This window comes from Saccoglossus kowalevskii, chromosome 14 (genome assembly GCF_978046115.1).
Source record: "Saccoglossus kowalevskii chromosome 14, keSacKowa6.1, whole genome shotgun sequence".
Taxonomy (NCBI): Eukaryota; Metazoa; Hemichordata; class Enteropneusta; family Harrimaniidae; genus Saccoglossus; species Saccoglossus kowalevskii.
In genome coordinates this window covers 8,994,655-9,022,486 of record NC_140654.1, presented here as the reverse complement: position 1 = coordinate 9,022,486, position 27,832 = coordinate 8,994,655, and the positions used below count along the sequence as shown (strand labels likewise).

Below are 27,832 nucleotides of genomic sequence, written 5' to 3'. Positions count from 1 at the left end.
ACAAAGGTGAAACTACATGCCCCCCTCTCAGACTTTGTCCAGGTGGGAGCTAAAAAGACATCACACCATGTACCTTGTAAATCAGAACCTTTATTTAAGTCATATACATATAAGTGACTGCAATATATCAGATGAAAGCAAGATATTAGATAAATGCAAACAATATAAAAACACACTATGCTAATGGTTGAATTAACTCAATGAAATATGAATTTGTAAATATTTATATTCCATAATTACTATTCAATGAATGATATGTAGCCTCAGTATGTATTATGGATTGAAAGAAACTGCCATTAATTGAAATATTGACCTAATGTTTTCAAAAATGACCCTGGATATTGACCAAAGTATTGGGGCAGCCAATTTGCAAACTTGCTAGCGGATTGGCTAACTGCTTGGGTTTTGATTAAACAGTTGGCTTTAGAATCTCACTGGCGCCGTCTTGCTGTAATACTGAACCACAAATTGATTCAATTTTTAACAGTGACCAATATTTGACATATTGACCAAAAGGATGATATACTGAGCTTAAAAGAAACATCAAGTCAAACAACAACAACAATCCCTCAAGAAAAAGCTCCACAAAGATATGAAAATGCAATTTACAGTTTTTATATCACTTTTCATCAATTTATGTAGTCAGCCATCTTGATTCTCAAGCAAAGGATTATGGGTAAAGTATGACATTATTTCATCTATACCTTTCATCTAGAGAATGAAAAGTGATATTAAAAAACTGTAAATTGCATGTTCTTGCATTTGTCGAGCTCTTTTATCTGGGAGCATTATGTTGTTAGCCTTGACATTTCCCTTTAAGGTTACACTCCCACTTTGTATTATAGGCAGAACACATCTCACCGATTCTTGTGATCATCATGAAAAATGATAAAATCAGTTGCTATGGTAACAAATCCTGAAATATTATAGTACTGAAACTAGCTTGCATTGAAAATCATGATATCAAATGACCAAATTGTCATTGTTGTAATCACTCAAAACAACTTTATTTTAGAAATCTTTTCTAAATTTGATTTCAGGATTTTGATAACATTTTCCAAATACCCTTTGGTGCTTCACAGAGGTTTTTACAGATCATACAAAGTGGAAATGCAACTATAAAGTTTACATATTGACCCAATATTTTCTATACTGACCCCAGAATTGAAATATTGACCTGTAAGATAATGGGAAGGTATTTATTCTAATAACTACCAATCACTGTAAATTGGTACAATTTTAAAGTCTTGTATAGTCAGCTTGTAAATAGAGACTCAATTTTGGTATATTTCTTCAAGTACACAGGTTGTGACACATATTAAGAGCAGTTTATTATTATGAGGTTTTACTGCTTACACATTATTCCGAACAAACACCAACAGTTTGTTCTATCAAGACGATTCAAAATATTCACCAAGTACAACCATAGACCCTCTAACAGAGGGTCTATGGTACAACATGATACAATTTCAACTAAATTTGTACATTTAAATAAATAAATTTCTGATTGATGGTATTAAATTATAAACAACCAATGGCATATAAAATAGTAACTGAAAATTAAAATGTTGAAAACAAATATAAGAGCACTAATAATTGAATTCAGATGACACACTGGAATTTACCCCCCCCCCCCCCCAACAATTTTGACCAAAGACACGCATGTCGTATGAGCATAGCAAATAAATCACTGTGCATACATGTTTAAATAGTAAGATTTTTCTGATCACAACCACAGGTATAAACTTTCATGTCTCACTCCAAAGTGAATGTATGGTTTTCCGATCCCAAACTTTGAACATCTTGAAACACAGTCATTTGATTAAGGGGCAATCCCACCAAATGGTTGTCCAATTTAATACACCTTAGACGCAAATGGCTGTTGAAATCTCGTTGGAAGGAAGAGTATCACAAGACTTGACTTTTTTCTCTCTCGCATAGTACTCCATTCTCTCTGGTTGTCACGTCAACTGTTCCATGACCTATGCAACCATGGACAATGATGGGAGCAAGTGGAACACTATATGAGAAGCAAAAACAAGTTTTGTGGGTATCTCACGGCCATTTGTTTCAAAGTTAATAAAACTTTGTCATCTGTGGGATGGATTCAACCAATCCAATGACATACCATCAAATCTGTATTAGAAGTCGTTTCCCTAATGGAAGTCACACCCATTGTTTTTGAACAATTGAGAACCCAAAAAAATCACAATTTCTCTCTAATAGAAGTTGCATCCCTTGTGTTGTATTGTACCATTTTAATAGAAGATGCAGCTTCTAAATACAGATTTTACAGTAAATCAGGTTGGATATAAAATGCAGGTTTCTGCTTTGAATAGTTTTAAGTTCCATTGTAGCTACATTACAGAGCACACACCATGAAAGTATGTACGAATTCAAAATTCATTGAATGAAAAAAATATGTCGTTAACTTTCAAATGTAATGTGGATGCCTACGTACAATAGAATCAATATGCTTGGAACAAAACTGAAGCTGTCTGAGCAGCATATTTCAGCTAAGTGGATCACCATTGATTGAAACAGACAAGATAGCTAAGCAACCAGCAGGAAACAGACACGGTAGCTAAGCAACCAGCAGGAAACCCAAATTAGATCACAATAACAATTTGTGCGCCTGTCATGATGAAATAAAATCTCATCTTTAAGTACTTTTTTTTATTCAGTGAGACCGGGGATATACTGTTAGAACGGGGGCTAACACTTTATGTCTTGCAATAAACATTACAATATTAAGATATCATTTTCAGAGAACAACTTGTTTACTTGATTCAATTACCTTGGTAACCAAAGTTGTACAGATACCCTTACAGGATCCGACCATGTAATTAACCGTTTGAATGCCATTATTTTAACATTTTAGTATTTTTTTGTCAGTTTCAGACCTTATGGAAATACATTACCATGGTGACAGGTCTTGATCAACATTTTGAAAACATTATAGAATCAAAGAAAAGCTTGGAAAGAACTCCTGTGTGCTGAGAAAGTTGGAGGCATATGAAGTAAAAATGGGAAATATTTGAAATCATTTCAAAATTGAAGAAGCCTGAAGTCTGCTATTTGAGATACACAACATGAAAACTATGTGATCTACAGTATTGGTGTTTATAATATTCACTAAACAGATCATTTGTATTGTCACCAGGCGCCTATTCAAATACATTCACTGGTTCTTGAGATATTGGTGGAAAACCTGAAAAATTATTATCTAAATTAGATACCGGTAATTAGTATATATAGATTTTAACCTGAAACTAATGAGGTCTTTGCATCGTTCACGAGTATCTGTGTAACAAGTCTCATTGTAATGTGATGATGAGTACTTGAGATATGGGCGGAAACACTGCACATTGATTAATTATTAGGCAAATTAGGTAATTAATATGCATGGATTTTAACCCAAGACTGATGAGGTATGTAGATCTTCCAGTAACATTTATTTACAATGTTTAATTGAAATATGATGATTGGTTCTTGAGATGATGATAGAAGAGACATACATACAATGAGGCACACACACATGCAAATTAGGTCATTAATATGCACAGATTTTATATCAAAACTAATTCAGTCTTTGCATTGTCCTATGTACCAAGTTTCATCAAAATGTGATGATTAGTACTTGAAATATCAATGGAAAAGCTGAAAGTTGACTAATTATTGGGTAAATTAGTAATTAATATGCATGGATTTTAACCAAAAACTTATGAGGTATGTGCATCTTCCAATAACATTTATTTACAATGTTTCATTGAAATGTCATGATTGGTTCTTGAGATAATGATGGAAGAGACATACATACAATGAGACAGACAGACAGACAGACAAGGTCACTGCCAAGACTGACACTTGGAGTGAAAAAGTAATGGAGGTTTATTTTGTGAAAGAAGATGAACGTAGGCTTTGATGTTCAAAGGATGAACCATTCACTATGAGATCGATGCATGTCACCCAAGAATAATTTGCATAGCAAGAATAGAATAATCAGCGCATGATTTGCAGCCCATTATTCATCAAATAGATGTAGGTCTTCACCTGCCTAATACTACTGTAAATTATTTTATTATCACTTTTAGAAATTTTCACGATTTAAAGATTTTAGTTGTGAAGACAAAATTTCAAAAAATTTAGTGTCGTAAGACCCAAGAGAAAATTTTCAATGCTACAGAATTTCGCGTTTTTCACAGATTCAAGAAAATTTGTCTCACATGAATTTAAAGCAGTTTACAGGATTATTCATCGTCTAAATTTCAGATGGATGTCTTCTAAATGCCGTAACTGTTGATTAAATCTTGCAGATCTTTGTCTGAATACACGGATGAAGTTCTTGAGGTCAATTTGCTTATCACAGATTTCACACCTGTATTTAAAACAAAAATATATTGTGTTAAGTTGTTAAAGGCGTCATGAAGATTATATAATGTGATCAATCATTTGTGAAGTTGTTCGATGAGGGCTGAACAAAAGCATGTATTGTATATGTAACATGGGACCCATATCGAATACAATGCGACACAATAACACTCTAAAGACAATGGTCATAAATGCAGCACATGTTCAAATTTTATATAAATAATGATTGTATTTTACAGGCGTTGTATACATCACTATGAGGCCCATATCGAACATGAGGCAGCGAGACAACCATGGCCCTTTAATAATTACAACGTAGTAAAAGATTATAGCGGTTCAAATGTATTTTGCAAGAACAATCAACCAATACAATACGAAAATAATTCCTCTGCGTAATAATTAGTTTGTACAAGGTAATAAAGATTCATTGCAACGGCTGTATGAGATTGAGTGTTCTTGAAGTGATACCACACAAAACATGCCAGCATTAGTGGCCCTCTAGTGGCCTAATTCAACAATACTTACATCGTTTGTCTTTATCTGATAAGAACATTGTCACAACATTGAACCGTTGAGCTTTACATAAATTGGACATATACGTGTAACCAAGATCTTCTTCACCTATCCAAAACAATGTGTAATTGAGAATATTATTAAAAAGTCTGACTTGAATATGTAACAAATATAGAATAAGTAATATCAACTGCAATAGATACTGCACATATATATGTATATAACAACTCAGAAATCATGAAATTTGTTTCTATAATTTTGTGACGTACATGTCATGTAGAAACGAAACAGAAATGAGTCATCAGTGTTGTTTCCATGGTAACTTCATGTTATAATACCCTTAATGGCAACAATTTGGGACATTTGAGACACCAAATTATTTATTCATTTTATTAATTTCAAAAATTGAAAAAAAGAAGAATTTAAGGAATGGAGTTGATCATGTAAATAATTTCTTTCCTGAAAAACAGGAATTTCCTTACCTTTATCCACAAAATGTTCAGCAATGGATTTCACTATCATAGTCAACATATCCCCTTCCAATTTATTGCTCAGCACTAGGGAAGGGAGAAAATTGGATTAATATGTTATCTCTATGAATAACATGAACTCACTTCAGGAGGACTATTATTCAATGTATGTTATGATTAATAACAATGGCAACTGTTATGCTGTTTGTGACGTTTTTGGGATTAATTATTGCATGCATCAGAATACATACTTTTGTAATGGTGTTATATGTCACCTGATCACCCGAGTGCATTGATATGTAAAAAGTAGTGCCGTTAGTGTAACTGAAAATGGTGGAATAAGCAAGAAGTTAAATTTGAAAGCTATCTGGTTTCTTTGATGTTTCGTGTGTTCCTGAGTCAACACATCACTTGATTTATGATAATCAAAATATTCCCCACAATTTTGTGAGAACAAGATTAAAACTTTCTCATACCAGAAAGACATCTTAAGATTTCAAGACTTATAGTTAATATTTTCTGTATCTTACTATGTAAGATTTGTATGAAAACAGACAGACAATGGACAAACAGCAATCATTGTATGCTTCTGTCTTCTGCTTTCAAGAGCCAAAAATGGAAGTATTTAGCAATCCATTATTCAATTACAGAATCAAGTTTTCTTACCCTTAGGAAAATCTTCTGGTTTCAGTTGTCTTATTATTTTAGCATAAGCACCTGTGTCTTTTGTCTTCAAAGAATTCCAAGCTTGCAGAAATTCATATGGAGTGGCCTACAACATGCAATTATGTTATTATATGCTTAGATTAAAAGTAACAGAAGATGACAAGTGTCAATTATTAGTAGCAATAGACGGTGGGTAAGAGAATTTTTAGTGGGAGTGAGCTATGTTAGTTGGCAGAGAAGATGACCTCGGGTTGGAATATCCCAGTGTATATCCACCAATAGGAGTATTGACATTTAACAGTGAAAGTGATCCTGAAGTAGACATGTTTCAATTGGAAAGTCATTTCCGAATATTAGTTTGTCTTTCCGAGAATTCCAACATACACCTTTACTATCAATTTTTGGGAGACAGGTACCTTTGGCAAATGACACAGGTCACCTATGTGTCACAGGTCCCATCTGGCAAGTGACACAGGTCACATATGTGACACAGCCCCCTCTGGCAAGTGACACAGGTTAAGTATGACATGTGAGACAGGTCCCCTCTGGCAAGTGACACAGGTTAAGTATGACATGTGAGACGGGTCCCCTCTGGCAAGTGACACAGGTTAAGTATGACATGTGAGACGGGTCCCCTCTGGCAAGTGACACAGGTTAAGTATGACATGTGAGACGGGTCCCCTCTGGCAAGTGACACAGGTTAAGTATGACATGTGAGACGGGTCCCCTCTGGCAAGTGACACAGGTTAAGTATGACATGTGAGACGGGTCCTCTCTGGCAAGTGACACAGGTTAAGTATGACATGTGAGACAGGTCCCCTCTGGCAAGTGACACAGGTTAAGTATGACATGTGAGACGGGTCCCCTCTGGCAAGTGACACAGGTTAAGTATGACATGTGAGACAGGTCCCCTCTGGCAAGTGACACAGGTTAAGTATGACATGTGAGACGGGTCCTCTCTGGCAAGTGACACAGGTTAAGTATGACATGTGAGACGGGTCCCCTCTGGCAAGTGACACAGGTTAAGTATGACATGTGAGACGGGTCCTCTCTGGCAAGTGACACAGGTTAAGTATGACATGTGAGACGGGTCCCCTCTGGCAAGTGACACAGGTTAAGTATGACATGTGAGACGGGTCCCCTCTGGCAAGTGACACAGGTTAAGTATGACATGTGAGACGGGTCCCCTCTGGCAAGTGACACAGGTTAAGTATGACATGTGAGACGGGTCCCCTCTGGCAAGTGACACAGGTTAAGTATGACATGTGAGACGGGTCCCCTCTGGCAAGTGACACAGGTTAAGTATGACATGTGAGACGGGTCCCCTCTGGCAAGTGACACAGGTTAAGTATGACATGTGAGACGGGTCCCCTCTGGCAAGTGACACAGGTTAAGTATGACATGTGAGACGGGTCCCCTCTGGCAAGTGACACAGGTCCCCACCTAGGAGTAAGAATACAGTGAATACCAATAGATTTCTTTTATTAGGCACATGCGGGTATATACAGTGAATAGTTACCTTTATTTCCGAATCATTTTATCCTATCTTATTAAACTGTGAAATCATTCGAATTCTACACATGTCTTATTATTGTAGATCCACTTCATTCCTACATATACCTTATTAAGCTATAGATACATTTGATTTGTACACATACCTTATTAAGCTATAGATACATTTAATTCATACACATAGCTTAATAAGCTACAGATTCATTTGATTTGTATACCTTATTAAGCTGGAGGTATTTTTAATTTGTACACATACCTTATTAAGCTGTGGATCTATTTGAGTTGTACCATTTTGTTGTTGTTTACCACGCTTTCTATTCTTCCTTTTACCTTTACCAGTAGTTTCAGCCACAGACTGGTCTTTCCGTTTTTCTTCAGCTTTTTCTGATCGTGTTGGTATGGCTGCCTCCTCCTTTTTAGGCTCATTACATACGGGTGGTTTGTTTGCTTCTTGTTCACGAGGTGACGCATGTTTTTTGTCACAGGGTGGCACATGTTTCGTTTCATGAGGTGATGTCGGTTTATGTTCAGGCGGGGATGTCTGTTTATGTTCATTTGGGAATGTTCCTTTATTTTCAGGTGGCGATGTTCGTTTCTGTTCGAGGGGTGATTTCTGTTTATTTTCAGGAGATGTCATGCGTTTAGAGTCATTGGATAATGTCTGTTTAGCTTCCTGGGGAGAAGTCTGTACTCCTGTTTTTTTATGCTCATCGTTCCACTTATCTGATTTACATGACTTTGGTTTTTCTTTTTTGTCAGTTTTCTTTTCTTTCAGTTGTTCCTGAAAAAAAAGTCATATTTATATCTTTTTTATTACAAGCAGTCTCTTGCTGTTAGCAATGCACATTTCAATTAAAGAACTGAAGAAATCATCAGAAAATGAACAAATCTGAGAGAGGTCTACCTGAAGTACCTATATGTATAGTATAAAAGCAATCGGACTTGCTGTTTTCAACAAGAAGTCGAAAATATCACTTTTTACCAAAAATGACAAAAATATTCATCAAATTTAGAGAATTGAAGATATCATCATGAAATGAACAAATCTGAGAGAGGTCTGCCTACAACAAGTATCAAAGCAATAAGAATTGTAGTTTTTAAGAAGAAGTCAAGAAAGTAAAAAGTTGACATGGACTACGGAGACAATCACTCATATGATAAGCTCTGCTCGACAAAGTCAAGCTAAAAATGGTATTTTATTGAATTTATGTACCCCAAATTCAGTTTTCTGATGGAGTGATCTATCTTTGCACACAGAAATTGTAATCCATAATTAGAACATGAAGGCTACAAAAGCTTCCTTCATCAACCCAGGTAAACACAAGTAAATGTACATATTAACCTATTAGGATACAAGTCTTATGCTTTGACCTCCCCATTGAGTCTGTGACATACTAATTAGGATAAAAGTCAGCACCTGCTGTTAAGACTTTACTAAAACAACGTAACAACTTCTAAACTATGCTAATCAGTAAGTGATTTAATTTAATACCTCTTCATCTTCTTCACTACTGCTATCAACCTCTTGTATCACCAACTTTTTTCTAGTTTTTTCTGGTTCTTTTTTCTTAGATTTAGTCTTCTCAGCTTGCGCTTCAGTTGTCTTTTTCTCTTGAGCTTCTCTCAATTCCTAGTAACCAAGCAGCCATTGATATACAAAGTAACAATTATTATTATACATGTCACCGTAACGCCATAATTTTGCGGTATTTTACAGGGTATTTTCATCCTACCATATAAGGAAATGCGAATTCCAAATATGGAATGATTACGTGCGTAAGTGTACAAACAAACATGGCTGCCACCAGGGTTTGACCGTACTCCACTCAAGGAAGATCGCTGATTCTGTTCTAAATTTTGGGGATTTCGGCATTCCCATGATGTATCTTTGGAAAGAAAAGATGTATAATAATAAGGTTATTACGAGAATACCCCAAAGTATGCACTCAGACAGTACGCCGAACATCGACCTCAGCTGCACTTCGGTCAATACTCCAGCTGTACTGCCTTCGTGCATACTTAGAGGTATTCTCGTAATAACCTCATTTTCTTATACTGAGAAAGCCCTTTTTTTATGACATAAACTGTACTATCACATGTACCGGGTAGCCCACATTATAATGTGTAATGTATTAGCTTTAATAGCTTTTTTATTTTATCTATTTACTGTTTTGTAACCTTGTATTCCTTCTTAAACTTTTGTAACCATTGCCAATCCCTCCGGGGAATGTGTAAGTGTTAATAAAATTATTAATATTATTAATAATTTGGTGTATTTATGATTTCAAAGTGAATGCAGTGTGTTTTTATACCTTTCTCCAAAATTCCTTAACAGCATCTAATTCACTCTTGGCAGCTTTATTCTGTGGCTCTATTTTTAATAACACTGTCAAATCTTGTAGACTGGTCTTGTACTGTTTCATCATCTGAAATGTAGAGAAAAAATACAAGTTAAATTAAGTAGGATATGCAGCTTACAGTTAAATTTAACAGCCAAGGACTTGTGGGAATTCTTGTCAAGCACATGCACTAAGAATGCTGCATTGCTTGTTATGTCAACTGTGTTAGGTGCATTCATATGATTAGAAAGAGTTGCCACTGAAAGATGTTGCAGTTATGAACCAAACACCAAAAGTTAACAGTTGTTGTTATTGTTTTTATTTCACCAGAAAATATACAATAAATAATATACACAATAATAATAATAATAGTAGTGATACAGTGTAGTAGTAATTCTAGTGAGAACCACAAATATAGTTCATACAAACTAGTCAACTCTGTGGCCCCATGTGTAATACATACATCTTCAGACTTGCAATGTACAATCAGGGTTTCAAGTGTTGCAATATCCTCAACATTTCACTGACACTCACCTTTCTAGCTTGTGCTCTCCTAAACAATGCTTTGACATTGTTTTCTTCAACATTTCACTGACACTCACCTTTCTAGCTTGTGCTCTCCTAAACAATGCTTTGACATTGTTTTCTTCAACATTTCACTGACACTCACCTTTCTAGCTTGTGCTCTCCTAAACAATGCTTTGACATTGTTTTCTTCAACATTTCACTGACACTCACCTTTCTAGCTTGTGCTCTCCTAAACAATGCTTTGACATTGTTTTCTTCAACATTTCACTGACACTCACCTTTCTAGCTTGTGCTCTCCTAAACAATGCTTTGACATTGTTTTCTTCAACATTTCACTGACACTCACCTTTCTAGCTTGTGCTCTCCTAAACAATGCTTTGACATTGTTTTCTTCAACATTTCACTGACACTCACCTTTCTAGCTTGTGCTCTCCTAAACAATGCTTTGACATTGTTTTCTTCAACATTTCACTGACACTCACCTTTCTAGCTTGTGCTCTCCTAAACAATGCTTTGACATTGTTTTCTTCAACATTTCACTGACACTCACCTTTCTAGCTTGTGCTCTCCTAAACAATGCTTTGACATTGTTTTCTTCAACATTTCACTGACACTCACCTTTCTAGCTTGTGCTCTCCTAAACAATGCTTTGACATTGTTTTCTTCCAGTTCCAGAGCTGTGCAACAGTCTGTTTCTGCGAGGTCCGGCTGCAAACAAAAGGATCATTATGATTTAAAATAAAAAGAAAGGAAAAACACCATGATATTCACAACGAATCAATTGAAATCAGTCCAGTGAGTCATAAAAACAGTTAAGGACAGCAACTTGGATGAAAACAAATTTGCTGGACAAAAAGATACAGTAACGAGTCAGTAATGAGTAACTAAAACACTGGACATATGGCAAATAATACAATATGGCAACCAGCCAGCCATTTCCAATTAAATTTGTAATATCATGTATCTGTAATGCGCGTGTGATGTTCATACCAATTTGGGTTTTTGGTAAGATATAGTCAAGATAAAGGTCAAATCAGGTGTCTGGGAAATGACAATGGTGCACAGTATTGTATTCCGAGAAATGACAATTGGTGCCTGAACCAGTCAAATCTCAGTTGGGGTTTTGCTATCAATAAAAGTCACATTTATTCTTTGATATGGTGTATCCATGCTGTACTTTCACTAAACTTGCTCCTAAAATTCGGTCCCAGGATACACTGTATCACTCATGAAAATAACATTCATGTTCAACAAACATCAGGACGAGAACATGGCATTCTGTGTTGATCCTTGTATATACCGGATTCTGCCGCAAATCACGTTTCAAAAAATTATCATCAAATATTTTTGGGGGACTTCTATTTTCATTGAAAAATCCACTTAAGTGGGAAAATCACATTTAACAAACCTGGTACGCCAAATACAATTATTTTTTTAAATTTTATTCGTAACGAAAGTATATTATGTAGACTATGTTAGGCGTCTGAAAAAACTGAAATGTCCAAAAAATTACATTAAAATATTGAAAAAAAAACCTTAAAAAACAGTTGAAAAATCGCGATTTCTTGGTCCCATTTTATTTTTTTTTAAAACCCAAACTGGCATTCAACAGCCTAAGGATAATTTACGGCACAATCCAGTACATGAGCATTACATAAATTCGAATGACGTAAGGTTTCCACTTACCTTGTTTAATTTCAGATAACATAAAGCTCTGTTTGTGAAACTAACAACTTGTTTATTGTCTAGCAGAATGCACCTTGTGTAACACGAAATGGCATCATCAAATTTTCCCTGGAAATGAACAAATATGGATACCATGCACTACCACTAAAAAATAAAATACTGGAATGTGAAATAGACACTTTCTTGCATTACAATTTACAGTATCCAAATTCTTACTGCTTCATTAGCGATAATCCAAATTCTTATCAATTTAATGACGAGTTTTTACCATTTGTTCAATAAATTATAACTGGAAAATGAAACTGCAAAAATTTTAATATGATAATTGTAATTGATATAGATGAGAATAATACCAAGTCTTCTCGCTCTAGTCTTGCAATTTTTCTCACAACTTTCCTATGAATTACACCCTCTATTGACAGTTCTTTTATGACGTCAAAATGAAGTAGATAGAAGAAAGAAATGTTGTAATTTCGTCATTTGCAATATTGAAATTATTGCTTTCTAAAGATAGACGGCTATACATCAAAACCAAAACTCAGCCACTAGAGGTTGCCCTCAACTCATTAAATACTGTAAAAGAATTAAACAGCTTCCGTATTATTTTCGGAAATTCTGTCGCGTTTTGGAAAGTTTTCACAGCTTTTGAGTCTTAATTTGTACTTTTTGAGGTTATAATACGGTAATTCTTATTTCCCTTTAACACTGTTTTTTCACCCCTAAGACCCCTTTAAAATGTCACTTATGGCCATTATAATGGCCACTATTTTTAAATTGCGAGAATATCGATCAGAATTAATTATTCAGTTGTGTTTAATTTCACTATTTTTGCAGATAAGTAAAATTTGCTAAATTAAATCAATGTTAACATGTAGAAAAACAATAGAACGCAATGTTTTTTGAGAAATTAAAACCTGGTGAAACTTAAAACATCAAAATGGTGAAATAAAATGGTTTAGCAGTACCTAAAAACACAAGGATGGGATTATACCTAGGGAGGGGCTTATGACCAGATATGAAAGGTTTACTGCACTGCACATACATTGCAATGCAAGCATTAATTAAAACTTAATGAATATGCAGTACAAGACATTAGACAAATAATGAGAACTGAACTCACATTGGAAATAAAAATAACCAACTGAAATAGACATGTACCTTTTTGACAAAACCATTGCCTTCATCCTTTAAGTTCTGAAACTGGACTTCTTTTGAAGGTTCTTGTTCAATCTTGACTGATGATACAGTTTCACGTTTAATCGTAGTAGCTTCTTTCAATGTGGATGTAGTTGTACTGGTGCTATTAACAGTTGTTGTGAGAGCTGCTGATTTATCACTAGCTAGTGTAGTGAGAACTGGTGGAAACTTACTAACAATGGGGCTTGTAGTTTGTTTTGGTAGTTTCTCTCGCCATCTTGGTCCGTCCATTTCTGATAATACTCTGCACATTCGATTGGATCCTTCCTGCGCAACCATAGAGGACGGATCAATTGAAAATACGGCCATGTAATCAACGTAGGATTCTCGGTACCTTGAAAAAAAGTTCAATACCATTTGAATTTCTAAACACTCCTTATTATTATCATATTCACAGTAATCTATTATATTTTCACTACGAGAAACTTGAGAATATGATGATGTTTACAGCAATTCTAGGAATTATTCAGTCAATCAGTAAAATGATTAGAAGCTTTGCAAAACACTTGGCGGTGCTGTTCATTGGCATGAACAAGTTATTCACCATGTTGAGGGAAATGTGCGAATACATTTATTTCAACCAAAGGCAAGTATCTGCATTTTAGGCGACTGTGAACCAAATTAAAACTACCTTTTACACTACCAGTTTGCGATGTATCAGTACCACTAACTAAAACGAGCAAGGGAATTTTTGTAAAATTCAGTCACAGCACCAACTGTAACCACAGATTTTAATATTACCGATACACAAAATATATAAAATGTACAAAACACAGGAAATGATGAATAGTTATTGAATAAGAGAATCCTAGACAGCATGCCTGTCAATCAAACAATATTGTCAACTCTACCAATGTAAACGCCCAAGTTTATTGCAAATTTGCAAGCGATCTTGCTTGATGGTCTGAATAACACTCAGAACCGATGAAAAAACTCCAATGGCATATGTTTGTACCAGGCAACTAGTACTGACATTTAATGTCACTGTTGTCTCTTTCATAGTTGCACAAAAGTGCATGGGACCCAACCAAAGTTCCCCAGAATTACATACACAACTAGAATCTCGGCCAGTGTGCATCATTACTTATTCTCTGTACCTTATTGGGTGTGTAGCCCACTTTTATCCAGAGTAGAGTTTGAGCAGCCTTTGGTGTTCAACCGGCATCCCCCACCCCATCCCCAGATAGGATCTCAACTTGTGTCTACCAATTATGGACTGGCAGTATGTCAAAAACTTGTTAAATAAATATGGTTTTAGTGAAGTATGGGTAAAACAACAGGTGGCTAACTATGACCTCTTTCTATATGAATTTTTAACAGCGAAGTTTTGATATTTCTGTGCAAGAATGGTTTACTGGGGTCGCAGGGTATCCCAAAATGTGCACATACTGTAAATTGAAATGTAATACGACTTATGAAAAGTATTTAGAATGTATTTCAAATGTTACTTATAGAAAGGTACTGTCTTGTTTTAGGATTTCTACACATGGCCTAAATATTGAGACTGGGAAAGGGATGGGGGTTCCACTGGAATAGAGGTTTTGTCCATTTTGTAGTAATCAAATTGAAGATGATTATCACATTCTTCTAATTTGCCCACAATATGCCAATCTCAGGCTGAAATTTATTCCACACTTTTATTTTTCTCCAGCAGCAGAATAGAAATTTATTTTGTTAATTAACTCAAGTAATTCAAATACATTAGTAAATCTAAGCAAGTTTATTTTATTTTCATTACAGAATCGCCGAAAACTTATGAAATGACTGGGGGAGGGTTTATTCTATTTTCAAGAATATTTAATATTGTACATGTAAGGCCCATGGCCTATAGTACTGAATAAAGATATATATATATATATATATATATTCTGATGGACTGGCAGTACACCTACCACTACAATCAGTAATCACGGGATGTTTCACAGATATACAAAATTTGTCTTGCACAAAAAGTGGTTTGCAGTAATCTTGTCATTCCTAACAAAAGGTTCATCAAAATTTTAAAACCTTTTCACCAAAACGAATCTAAGTAGTAATTTTTATTTAACTTACTTTTCAAGTGTTTCATATGCAGCAGCTCGTCTAAGTAGAGGTTTAGGTAAATATGGAAATAACTGTAACGCTTTATTGCAATCTTCTATACACATTCTACAGTCACCAGTTTTACTGTGACATGCTGCTCGGTTACTAAGTAGTACAGACATGTTGGCAGCGTGCTGTTTTTCATCTGTAAAATCAATCAAACAATACTGTAAAACATGACTTTTTCTCGAGCATGTCTTTTTCGCGAATTTAGCGAGAGAACTGATTCGCTAATTCAAGATGTCGCTAATGACTTTATTATCAATTCAAAATGGCAGCCAAACAAAGAAATCAACAATGACAAGAGAGATTCGCTAAATCAACATTTCGTTATTACGTCATTTTACCACAATTCGCTAAAATTGCATGCCGATTTTTCAACATGTTTTATAGTAGTTCGCTAAAAAACATGGTAATGTGTAAACCAAGCATTCTTTTTTTTTAGAATAAAGGTCGAAAATCATTATGAAATTAATATTTGTTTACATTCAAGATATACATAATATCTCATGACATGCGACTTTTTTGATAAATTATTGCTTGTATAGTGAAATCAATTAAGCAGGACTATTTAAGTCAAAAAAAAAGAATTTTGAATTTTTTGAATTCAAAGATTATTTTGGATACACCAAGTTGTTTTTTCAAATAGCCAGATACACAAATTAAACTCTGTTACAAAAGTTTCAATATTGAAGTATGGAAGCCCAATACGAAAACATCAGTGGCGTTAGTTGTACTCACTTTTTTGTAAAACATTTATAGCCTTAGTATAACACTCAACAGCTTCGCCATACTGTCCTGCTTTAAATAAAGCATTGCCTTTATTCTTCAGTTCCATCACATTCTGTGGTAAAGGAAGTGGCGGAGGAGGGGCAGGAGTGGCTTCTTCTTTCTTCTCAACTAAAACAACTTCCTTTTTCTGGGCCACAGCAACTTCTTTGCAATCTGCTTTACTTTGAATTACATTCTCAGCTATGTTGTTACTTTTATCAGCTTTAGACAATTTGTTACTTTGCTCTTTTTTTTCTATTTTGGAATGACGCATACCATCAACGGCATCATTCGCAATCACTTCTTCATTATTAGATATTGTATTTCCGAATTGCTTTCCCGATTTATCTTCCTGTTTTAAATCGATGTCTTTTTCAGTCCAAATGTCTTTCTCTGATGCCGGTCCTACATCATTACATGATGGTTTACTTTTCTTGATGCCGTTTTGTTCAACTTCTTTGACATCTTCTTGGATGTCGCCATTTGGAATGTTTTTCTTGTTTTCAGTGACCTTCTCATTGTTAAAACTATCATCGTCATCATCACTACTATCGCTGCCTTCCACTTCTTCTATTATCAATCTTTTGCCTCCTTCAGAAGTTTTATTATCTTTTTTAGTTTTGTTTTTTGACTTCAAACTTTTAGCCTCTTCTGTCACTATGTCTGCTAGAAGTTCCTGTAATAGAACAACATCAGTTCCAACTCATTAGAAAATCAAAACTTCTGATATTACTTCTTGATTTATGAAAGAGAGTTAAAGCAAAAATGCAATTCAGGTACAAAATATGGGTATTTTATAACAAGTATCAGAAGTATTAGGACAGCAAGTTGGCTATCTCATTAATTTATGAACTGTTTGGAATTTAAATAAACAGTTGGTTTATTCTAGACTTGACTGACCATATTAAGGATGTTCTGAATGGGTTGGAACAATACATTATTATCAACAGGGATTTTTTTAAACCAGGGAACAGGGGCGCAGCGCTCTCATGCCATGGCTATGTGCCCCCTTACCCTGGGGAGCAGATCCTCTGGCAACCATAAAATTCTGATTGACCAAGGAACACATGTGTTCAGTCTTCAACTGTGACCTGTCTGATAGTAATTTTGGCCCTAAGGAAGCCATAGAATGCTCCATTTTAACTTAGAATTATCAAAAACTCTACACCCTGGTAGGGCAGTGCTCCCTCTTGCAGTTTTTTTCTAGAAAAAAACCTAATTGACATCAAGTTGGGTTATATTCGTTATTCTCAATTTTACTAACATATAGACAGTGTTGTATTAAAATAATCAAATTGAATCATTTGTTTAATTTCTGCAAAGTGATATGATAGACTCTTCATTAGTTGGTGTCAGGAAGCTCAAAAATCAAAACAAAAGCTATCATTTATTTCAACATGTTGCCTATTCACTGCTCAATAACCTCAGAATTGTGTACTAGTGGTTATAAATAATCATAAATTTCATGGCATGCATATAAATTATATTCAGTTGTAAAAACTACACAATGACTGTTTTCATAACAAACTTTATTTTGTCACTACGCAATTATGTGATGTATCTCCGATATAAATTACAACTTTTTCTACTATCATCATATAAAGTGGCTTACCTTTGCTCGTTTATTATTAGGCTCCAAAGAAATCACATGCTGGAAGTCTTTTTTTGCACTTGAATAATCTTTCAAACCTTTTTCTGCCACACCACGACGCATGTAGCCTGAAAATAAGACACTTAAGTGTGTTATCATTAGGGTTCTCCCCACAGTAAGGATCTACCAATCTACAATCTTGTAGAAACATTGTATTGTCAATTTTGTATTGTCAGTTTTTTGGAAATTTCAGTGACCTCAAAATTGATTAGATGTCAGCAGCCACTAAGGGTAGACCACACTTATTTCAAAATTAATTTGATTGCATTTTTTTGACACACAGAATCACAACCTATAAGATTTGTTTTGTTTTGTGCACAATACATGGTTCTGATGGAAAGATGGCATTTTAGAATCAAAGTTCAACTACTCACCTTTGACATTGTCAGGCTCATCTTTCAAAACTAAATTACAGTCTTGGAGAGCTTCTTTAAACTTTTCTTGTCTTATTCCTGGGAAACAAACGAGAGATTTCTTCATTCACAACACAGGAACTTACAAATATTAATTACTAGAAAAATCAACAATATAAATAAAAATTTACAATGCAGTACGTGTTCCACTAAAGCCTACGATCTTACACCTAGTAGTTTCTACAACTTTTCCGATTTACGAGTATGTCATACACAATGACATATTTACTTTATTAATCTGAAAACCTAACAAGTCATTGTCAATGACACGTCCCCGTTCCGTTCATATTTGAGTGACATATACATTCAAAGCAGATCATGACCGAAATGCACCTGCATATGTACAACACATTGTTCTAAATCTGAACAAAATCCATCCATGCATGACTGAGATCAGGTTCCGGAATTGTGAAAATACGCGATTTTGATGCATTTTCGGCCTTAAAATGGCCATCATTCAGCTATTGTTAAGCGGATCATGAAACAAATGCACATATCTATTTGTGACATGATGTACCATGTGTGTGTGAAGTTTGAACTTGATCAATCCAGACATGTCTTGGATACGGATCCAGAACTGAATTTATTAAAACAAAATGGCCACCAGTCGGCCATTTCGAACTTGATCCGAAAAAAAAATGACGTGCATCAAGGTCCTATTATGTTTAATGTATGTACCAAATTTGAACAAAATCCGTCCATGCATAACTGAGATCCGGGTTTGGAATGGTGAGAATGTGCGATTTCAATGCATTTTCGGCCTTAAAGCGGCCGCCATTTGGCTATCGTTAATGAGATCATGAAACAAATGCACATATATACTTGTGACATGATGTACCTTGTGTGTGTGAAGTTTGAACTCGATCAATCCAAGCATGTCTCAGATACGGATCCAGAACTGAATTCTTTAAAACAAAATGGCCGCCAGTCGGCCATTTCAAACCCGATCCCAAAAAAAAAATGACGTGCATCAAGGTCCTATTATGTTTAATGTATGTACCAAATTTGAACAAAATCCGTCCATGCATAACTGAGATCCGGGTCCGGAATGGTGAAAATGTGTGATTTTGATGCATTTTCGGCCTTAAAATGGCCGCTATTCGGCTATCGTTAATCGGATCATGAAAAAAATGCATGAGCATATGTCCCATGTGTGTGATGTATGAGTGAAGTTTGATCACGGACGCACGCACGGACGCACACAGGGCAAAACATAAGTCCCTGTTTTCGGACTACGTCCGAACGGGGACTAAAAAGAAATGTTAACTCTTTCTTTTAATATGGTATTAATAAAGCATTATTCTATTCTATTCTCAATGGGATGTCTTATAAAATGAAATATTCTACGCTCCCTGGGTAGTTCAAACGCTGTTGCAGGATTTTCTCATAATCTCTCAACCACCAGTTAATTGACAATGCTTAGGTCAATATCATTTTCATTTGACCATTTTATAATTGACCGCACTGATATGATACAAGTATGTGGTAATGGAGAAGGATTTATAGAGTGAAAATCTGTGTACTGTAAAATGACTAATTTTCACTGGGTTTAAATTTCACTGATTTACCATTTCAAGCATATTCAGTGGCTTTTAATTCCTGGTTTTATCATTTAGATAATGTGTTCTATGCTAAATTTTACATATTCACTGGGTTTTAATTTAGCACATTTTGCAGTCAGCGAAATAAGCAAAATTAAAACCCAGTGAATAATTAATCCCTTTACAGTATATACGGTACTAGAGTAGATCACTCTCTACTTACTTGCTAGGGCTCTGTTGTTGTAGCCATGAACAGTTGGAATCAAGGAAACACTTCTTGAGTAGTAGAGCTCGGCCTCGGCATAATCACCAGAACGGAATGCCTGTATGAATGAAATATAACAATATAATCATTAATATTCATACTCCTACTAATATTGAGAACTAAATTATAACATCATATAGTACAGTTTCTGGTTGCCCTGGGCAACCCTTCTCTACTTGCCCATTGGGAAAATATTGTTTTTTTAAACATTTTTTTTCTTTTTAGAAATCACAATATTTATTTGCAATATCTGTAGTCCAATGCAGTATTATCATTGTTGATTACCCCTAGATACATGTAGATTTTTAGTAGACCAGTAATATTTGTTCAGATTAAAAATAAATACAACTTATTGGACAACTTAATTTTTATGTGGGCAAGCATGGATACCTGACCCCAATTAGTAACAAACATAGTTACTAATCCTCTTATATATATAAAATGGATATGAAAATATTACATGGATGGCCCAAGCAATGAACAAGTGATATAGAAACAACGCTTCATTGGAAGAATCAACCAAAATGAAACATTCAACTTGTTTTTTGATCAGCTTGTTTCATGACACCACAAGCTGAGTCTCACCTCATTTCCTTTATCTTTTTCTCGATTTGCTTTTAATTCTTTTTCTTGATCAGTCATGCCTGGAATTAAAAAAAATATATATTTTCATTTCAGAGGCATTTTAAAAATTCAAAATTTGTACACCCCATATTAGGATAAATAAATGAATCTTCATCACTGAAACAGGAAAATAAATGGGGCTAATCTGCACTGGCTCGGAAGGTTGTAAATGATTAGCTAGTTTGAATTTGCATAACAATACTGACAATGAACGTGCATTCAACGCCACAAGTTTTTTTGTTTTTTTAGCCAATCAGAATTCATCTTCCGAGCCAGTGCAGATCAGCCGAAGAAATGACCACTACTTCCTAAAACTAGAAGTTGGTTGAAGGTTGAATGTAAAATTTCTGTCATTTTAGGCTTACCAGTATAACAATTTTACATAGGAAAACATTGTGCAATTTTACCATCAGAAGGTGTTTGGAGATTCAATAATACACTCTACCCATGATGATGGGGGCTAATATCTAAGAGAGTGCCACAAAACATCATGTTACCTGTAGTATCAACTTTACTACTAATATTAATCTCCCTGTTCACTGATGTCCCTTTTTTCTTTGGGGTTGCTGAGGTTTCTTCATCTACCTTCTCGGCCTCTTTCTCTGCATCAAACTTATCCCATGCTTTGTAATCAGATGATTTGATGCGGTCAGGAGATGGTTTGTAGAACGGCGTTTTTTCAGCTTTAGTAACCTATTGTGAATATGGGAAAGAGGAAGTTAAAGTTGTAGATAATTCTAAGAAAATGTTTGCTCTTACACAAGTAGCAGATGTCAAAGACTATTTTGTATCCATTTTTGGTCAAGTTGTTTTCTTGCATATTACCACAATAGTGGTTTTTCGTTTGTTTTTATGTTTATTTTTCACTGGAAGACATTTTTGCTCTTACACACGTAGCAGATATCAAAGACAATCTTGTATCCATTTGTGGTCAAAAAATAAATGTTCTTGACTTGTTTTCTTGTATATACATGTATTAAAACACAGCAGTGGCTTTCAAATTTTTTCACTGGCCCAACGTCTAAACCTGTTTAAATATTGATATACCTACCTGTCCAGTATCTGTGTTTATAGTAGCTCCTGATCTAACTGGTGGTAAACCATCCTCAAAAGCAGACTGATTTGTCTTCAAATAAGAATCTTTGGATTCAATATCTGTTTTCCAGCTCTGCAAACAAAATGATTTAACACCAAACTTTTTTAACAGCATACAGCAAAGATTTGTGCAAGCTTGAAAAGAAAATTAAAAACCCTTAATTAATATAGTTCCAGAGTCAATTGTGATGGCCAGACTCTTAGGTTAAATTGGTATCGATGAATTACCTATTTATCCAAAAGAAACAATGTTTTATCACAGAAAAGTAACTTATCTGCATAAGAATATAATAACCACATTCATTGTTATAATAGTAAATTATGTCTCACCTACTCTGTCATATGAAATGAATACCTTTGAGATAATGCATACAGATTGGTATGTCTAAATTTAATACCATACAATACATGTATACAGATCATGTCAAAATTGAGTTCATATCAAGGCACATTGGAGTGATTCAGTTTTCAAGAGGAATACTAAAACATCATACAAAGTAATATGTGACTATCGGTATTATGAAGCAGTGGAATTGTAGGAAGTCACAAATTCTGCTCAAATATCTGGGTCATTGTAGTTACCATTACCGTATCTGTCACCAGTTTTGATAGTATCGGATTCTGCCGTAAATTCGCCCATTCGAAAAATCGCCCTGGGCGGTTTCACGGCTGGTGGGCTCTTATTTGGGGTTAAAATTTCCAAAAAATTATCATCAGATATTTTTAGGGGGCTTATATTTTCATTGAAAAATCCCATACACCAATTTTCAACACTGACAGTTGGACCACCCAAAGCAAAAAAAACTATTGCAGAAGCTAATCTAAAATTGTATACATGTTTTTCTAGATGGATTAAAAAGTAGACCGTGCATCTTTCTTCAAAAAAAATCACATTAACGAACCTTGTGCACCAAATACAATTATTTTGTTTCATTTTATTAGTAACGAAAGTATATTCTAAAAGAAGTTTTAAATAACAACAATACAACTGCATTGTTTAGTAGCAAATGATCGTGGTAGCACAATCCGGTCATGCTGCATTTTAAAATTATTGATTATTACCTAGTAATGATTATAATAACGTGCAAAAAATAAATTCGTTGAATTGTTAAAAAATGCCAATAAATTTCAACTTATTTCATCGTAAGCAAATGATTCCGATAGCATTTTCAACACTCGATGCTGTAGAAATGAATATCCGCCATGTTTGACCTGAGATGGTGTTCTTTGACCTGACAGGTCAAATTGATAATTAACCAATGAAATCGATCGATGATGTCAACGTGTTCAAATTACCATAGAACATTTAAATATGTTAATGTTATTGAACTCAGCACGGAAGAGATTTGCCAATGTTGTTGTACGATCTTTTGGCTTGGATTTTGATGGGAAAGCGGCATGCATTGTTTTTAAATAAAAAAATTAGTTGTTTTCAAAAGATAAACTGAGCATTTGAAGAATAATTTAACATTATTTACAGCGATAACAGCTCATTGTCAAAACAAAGCTAACCCATTCACGCTAGTCGCAATAAACATCAATACTTTTGAATAGGCGTCAATGACTATGGCATCAGAAAAGATTGAAATAACACGTTAAAAAACTGCCGAAAAATCGCCCTGGGCGGTTTCTTGGTCCCATTTTATTTATTTTTTAAACCCGAACTGCTGTTTAACGGCCCTGGGCGAATTTATGGCAGAATCCGGTAGTAGTGAAATGCATGTACAAGCAAATGGGCTCAATAAAGAATATTTAATTGAGGATACTAGTATTATTACTAGTACATATAGCTCTAAACAAAGTACAAATGAAAAATGTTATCCCTTGGCTCAAAATTAAAGAAATTATAGAAAAACAGACAAAAAATTTACAAAATATTGCACAAAAATTTCAATTTTGTCATGTACACTGGTTGCTGATTGGTTGAACTTTATGATAGAAATAAGAATGTTGCTATTTTACCTTCATATCTTGGCTAATTTGTTTGAATTCATCCAGACCCAAATCTCTTGCATGTGACACAGCTTTATCTTGTCGTAAATATTTGCTAGATTATAAATAAAGAATAGATGGTCAAAACATATTTCAAAATATAATAAGATTTTGCAAAAAGAAATGCAGATGATAATAATAACGTTCTGTGTTGCAATGAATTGTTCATAAGGCTGTCCCCAATAGAATAGAATACTGTGGAATACTTCCTACCATGTTTGAATATAAACCTGCTAATGCTGTTTTTTACATTCATTTGAATATCCATGGGTGCTTTCGGCATGCGTTGTGTAAACGGGGTGTACATGTACATTTAATAATACTAGTAGATTTGACCAGTATTAGTTGTGATGATAAATGGGAGCATCTGGCATCACTAACCAAGCAACCATCTCAGGTTTTTGTTTCAAGGATGTTAGAACAGTGGAGACGTTACAACTAATAAGGAATGACGCCCTCCAATTTAAATACCAAGACAGATCAAAATTGTGAATGAAATATTTGACTATTTCCGTATCAAGGTATTTACATGTGCCAAAATCCTAACTCTGCATTGCGCAAAATATAAAATATTCGCAGTGAGTGTTGAATATCAAACAGAAAGTTAATCTAATTGTCAAGTTCAAGTTGTAGCAAATACTTACCTTTCAGAACCATCTACCTCTTCTATCCTTTTTTCACAAAATTTTATGAGATCCGGGTACAAGCCTTCATCTCCTGATCTGTACGAATGAGGACATAATAATTGTGTAATAATTGCACCAGCTTTTCAGACAAAGCCAGAAATTACTTTTAGTGTGAGCCTTATACATAGTGAATGGTAAAATACTATTAACACAATCTGTAAATTCGAACTATCATCTACAAATGGGAATTTAATGAAGTTTTCATTTCTGGAATCCATGTTGGATTAACTATTTAAATGTCACCTTCACATGTAATTTGTTTTATATTTTTCAAAAATAGCAATCAAGAATTAGTCAAAAAGCAGTCTTGCACTAATTTGTCAATTTCTGTTTAAAAATATTCTGTATATACGACAGAATCATGGTGATTTGTAGATTAGTACTATCCTTATCTATGGAATATAAAATAAGATTAATAAGCTGTTATCTTCACAAACTTATAATGGATATATACACAGTAAACTTACCTCAAAATTTTAAGAATTCTTCCCAACAGTTTGACATCAGTACATTTACCTATGAATGAGTAGTCTAAATATTCTAAAGGGACCTTTTGTTTTCCGGAACTTGTACCACCTCCTAAAGCATTTGCTATACTTTCTGCCATGATTCTAGAGATGAATAAAAAATTAATAATTAAATATGACTAAACTTGTTCTCAATTACTTATGTTTAAGCAGTAAAATATACATGTAAGATTGTACCTTCTAACAGCAGGGGTTTTTCTAGGAAAAAAACTGCAAGAGGGAGCACTGCAATTTAGCGGTGCCACCAAGTGGGGGGGAGATAGGGTGTGGAGTTTTTGATAATTTTAAGCATTCTATGACTTCCTTGGGAAGGAAGGTTAGGTCCAGACAGGTCACAGTTGAAGACTGTGGCCACATGTGATCCCTGGTCAATCAGAATTTTATGGTAGCCAGAGGATCTGCTCCCCAAGGTAAAGGGGCGCATGGCCATGACATGAGGGCGCTGCGCCCCTGTTCCCTTGTTTAAAAAAAAACCTGTAACAGCACTAACTTATTTCAGATCCCGAGATGGCTGACTGCTGAAAAGGCAGTCTTCAAAAATAAAATTGTATATGACAGTATAGGTGAAACACAAACATAAATTTTTTAGCCTCTGATTTCCTTTGTTTTACAATTTCAAATTCAATAACTACAGTCAGATGTTTTTCAAGATCTTTATATCAATGTATTAGTTTCTGTTACACAAAACGATGCACAAGTGAATTAGCCAAACTAGAAGCATTACAAAAAATATTAGTGCATCAGTGATGTATCATACTGGCTTAAAGGGCATCATATCGTATCATATTGTTCGTCAATAAAAAAGTTATGTTTTGAAAGATTTACTATTCTAAATGATGAATGCCAACACAATCAAACAGAGATATATATTTGAACGACATTGCCTATACCTATCTAGGTGATTTTGACATCACCACAAAAACATAATTCAATATTCCAATGAAGCTATCCCAAACTTTTGAATGCAATAGATTAATCAAAAGTAATTCTGTACTTATTATGTACTAGTAATTAACAGAATCCACAGTGAATTATTACTAGTAATTAGAGATACCTGCTTGTGTCAAACACACAAAAACTATTTTTCATGTTTATAAAAGTTTATGAATACCCATAATTATTGCATGAAGGGGGGGTTGCACCATAGAATTGTGGGATACTATTGTGCTAAATTGTCTACTGTTTCCTGTCTTTTTAATAAAGTAGTAAAAAAAAAATTTATTTCCAGAAACCTGAAAAGTGAAACATTGAACCAATGCTCTTTTGTATGTACAATGCTGATTGAATGACAAACAGGTCATTTAGAAATAATATTCTAATCTTCTGAACATCTAGTGACGTCAAATTCACAGTTGTTATGATTGGTCAGACGGTTTTCAATCACAATTTTGATTTTCTTTATAATTTTAAAAAATGTAAACTTTATAAAATAACCTAAAACATTAAAGAACTGTATTTAGTATAGCATAGACTATTCACACAACATTTGTGCATACAGCTGAAAAAGATCCACTATTCGCATTGCAGTGATGTGAATAATTGGAAAGTAGTGTAATGTGCACTCGTACTGTCCTCCGTTTAGGGACGGTGAAGTAAGCAAGCATTATCTTGAGCAAATAATACCAGACAAACAAAAGAAATAACCGAACACCAGAGTACAACTATATGCTAAGCAATATAATTTGATAAAAAAAATGTATTTTGACCATTTAGTTATTCAAACCACAGTCCTTTCAATTGTCAATGTGTGCACATAATCAGTTTATGACATTGACTTTAAAACTCACTTATCAGAAATGTATGTTGTCAATATTACTTTGGTCTGTTATAATAAAAGCCTACTCATAAATGCAAATACACAGGATTTATTCATTTTGTACTCCCATGCAATATAAGGATAATGATGTAAAAAAGTTGGGGTCATCGCCTAATTTTTGAGAAAATAATGGTTGTATTTTAGTAGATAGTGCCCATTTTTTGTCAGTATTGTAACGCTTTTACCATTATATACTGTACTATGATAGCCATATCTCAAATTGTAGGCTGGTGGATGTTGGGGTATTTTTTGTTGTCTCCTGAATTGTTTAGAAAATCTGGGTTTTAAAAAGTTTCTTAAAATAGGTCATTGTAACATATAAAAAAAATGCTATTTTATGGTGCCATTGGACAACAGCTCTATGATTTAATATAATAAAGTATGAGTAGGTTTCTATCTTAAGGCAAAGGAATTACTTTCTAGTTGTCGTAATGAGAATTTAACTTGTCCCTGACTTTAGTGTCAAGACCTTCATTGTAAGGTTTTTGCTACCATGCCAGCCCTATTTTATGGACTATTTCATTTTTTTTTAAAATTGATATGAACTGTTTTTTTTTATGTTTTATTTAATATGCATAAGAATAAGATCAATATGATATAGCAAGCAATACTGTCCTCAGAATTGTCATTTTAACTGTAATTTTCGTTAGTAATTGGTTTCTCAAATTGAAGTTTCGTCATAAAAAAACTAACGAAAAAGTTCTTGTTTTACGCAACAATAACAATATGCCTTTCTTAGTAACAATCAAAAACAAATCAAAAGCACGCCATTGGCGCAATATAAACCATTCAGAGATTGTCAAATACGCATGCAGCACTGCAAAAACGGTCTGAACCGGAAACTCGTTTTTTGTGTAGTAATTTGACAACTCTTGAAAACCGGTAACGTCGCCCTTGTGGCACTAATACTCGATGCATTCCTACCTGTGCAATTGTGAGATTCAGCAGACACGAATATCTAGAAAAAACCAAACACAATTGAAATTTCGCCGTTCAATCAGCTTGACCTCAGAAAAAATGTCGCCTGGGTCATCCTCTTTCGTGCAAAATGTTTTAACATTTAATTTGTCCATGTTAATCAAATTTA

The 27,832-nt window shown here is 34.4% G+C and overlaps 1 protein-coding gene across 3 annotated transcripts; it reads right to left on the bottom strand.

Moving 5' to 3' along the window:
* Nucleotides 1-70: 70 nt before the first annotated feature.
* Nucleotides 71-27,784, bottom strand: LOC100369340 (sperm-associated antigen 1-like). 3 transcript variants are annotated; one of them, XM_085507854.1, is made up of 22 exons: nucleotides 27,670-27,784; nucleotides 24,870-25,013; nucleotides 24,361-24,438; nucleotides 23,687-23,771; nucleotides 21,681-21,797; nucleotides 21,127-21,322; nucleotides 20,591-20,649; nucleotides 19,964-20,063; nucleotides 18,161-18,238; nucleotides 17,748-17,854; nucleotides 16,106-16,811; nucleotides 15,335-15,509; nucleotides 13,244-13,616; nucleotides 12,086-12,193; nucleotides 11,018-11,107; nucleotides 9,845-9,958; nucleotides 9,025-9,162; nucleotides 7,789-8,313; nucleotides 6,021-6,126; nucleotides 5,367-5,441; nucleotides 4,897-4,992; nucleotides 71-4,378 (listed from the first exon to the last, which is right to left on the bottom strand). In XM_085507854.1, the coding sequence occupies exons 2-22, from the start codon at nucleotides 25,007-25,009 to the stop codon at nucleotides 4,284-4,286; spliced, it is 3,561 nt and encodes a 1,186-aa protein (XP_085363980.1). In that variant the 5' UTR covers nucleotides 25,010-25,013; nucleotides 27,670-27,784; the 3' UTR covers nucleotides 71-4,283. The 3 variants fall into 3 exon arrangements, with proteins under 3 accessions (XP_085363980.1, XP_085363981.1, XP_085363982.1); XM_085507855.1 differs by lacking the exon at nucleotides 12,086-12,193; XM_085507856.1 differs by lacking the exons at nucleotides 71-4,378; nucleotides 4,897-4,992; nucleotides 6,021-6,126 and having other exon boundaries at nucleotides 5,421-5,441; nucleotides 27,670-27,783.
* Nucleotides 27,785-27,832: the final 48 nt, after the last annotated feature.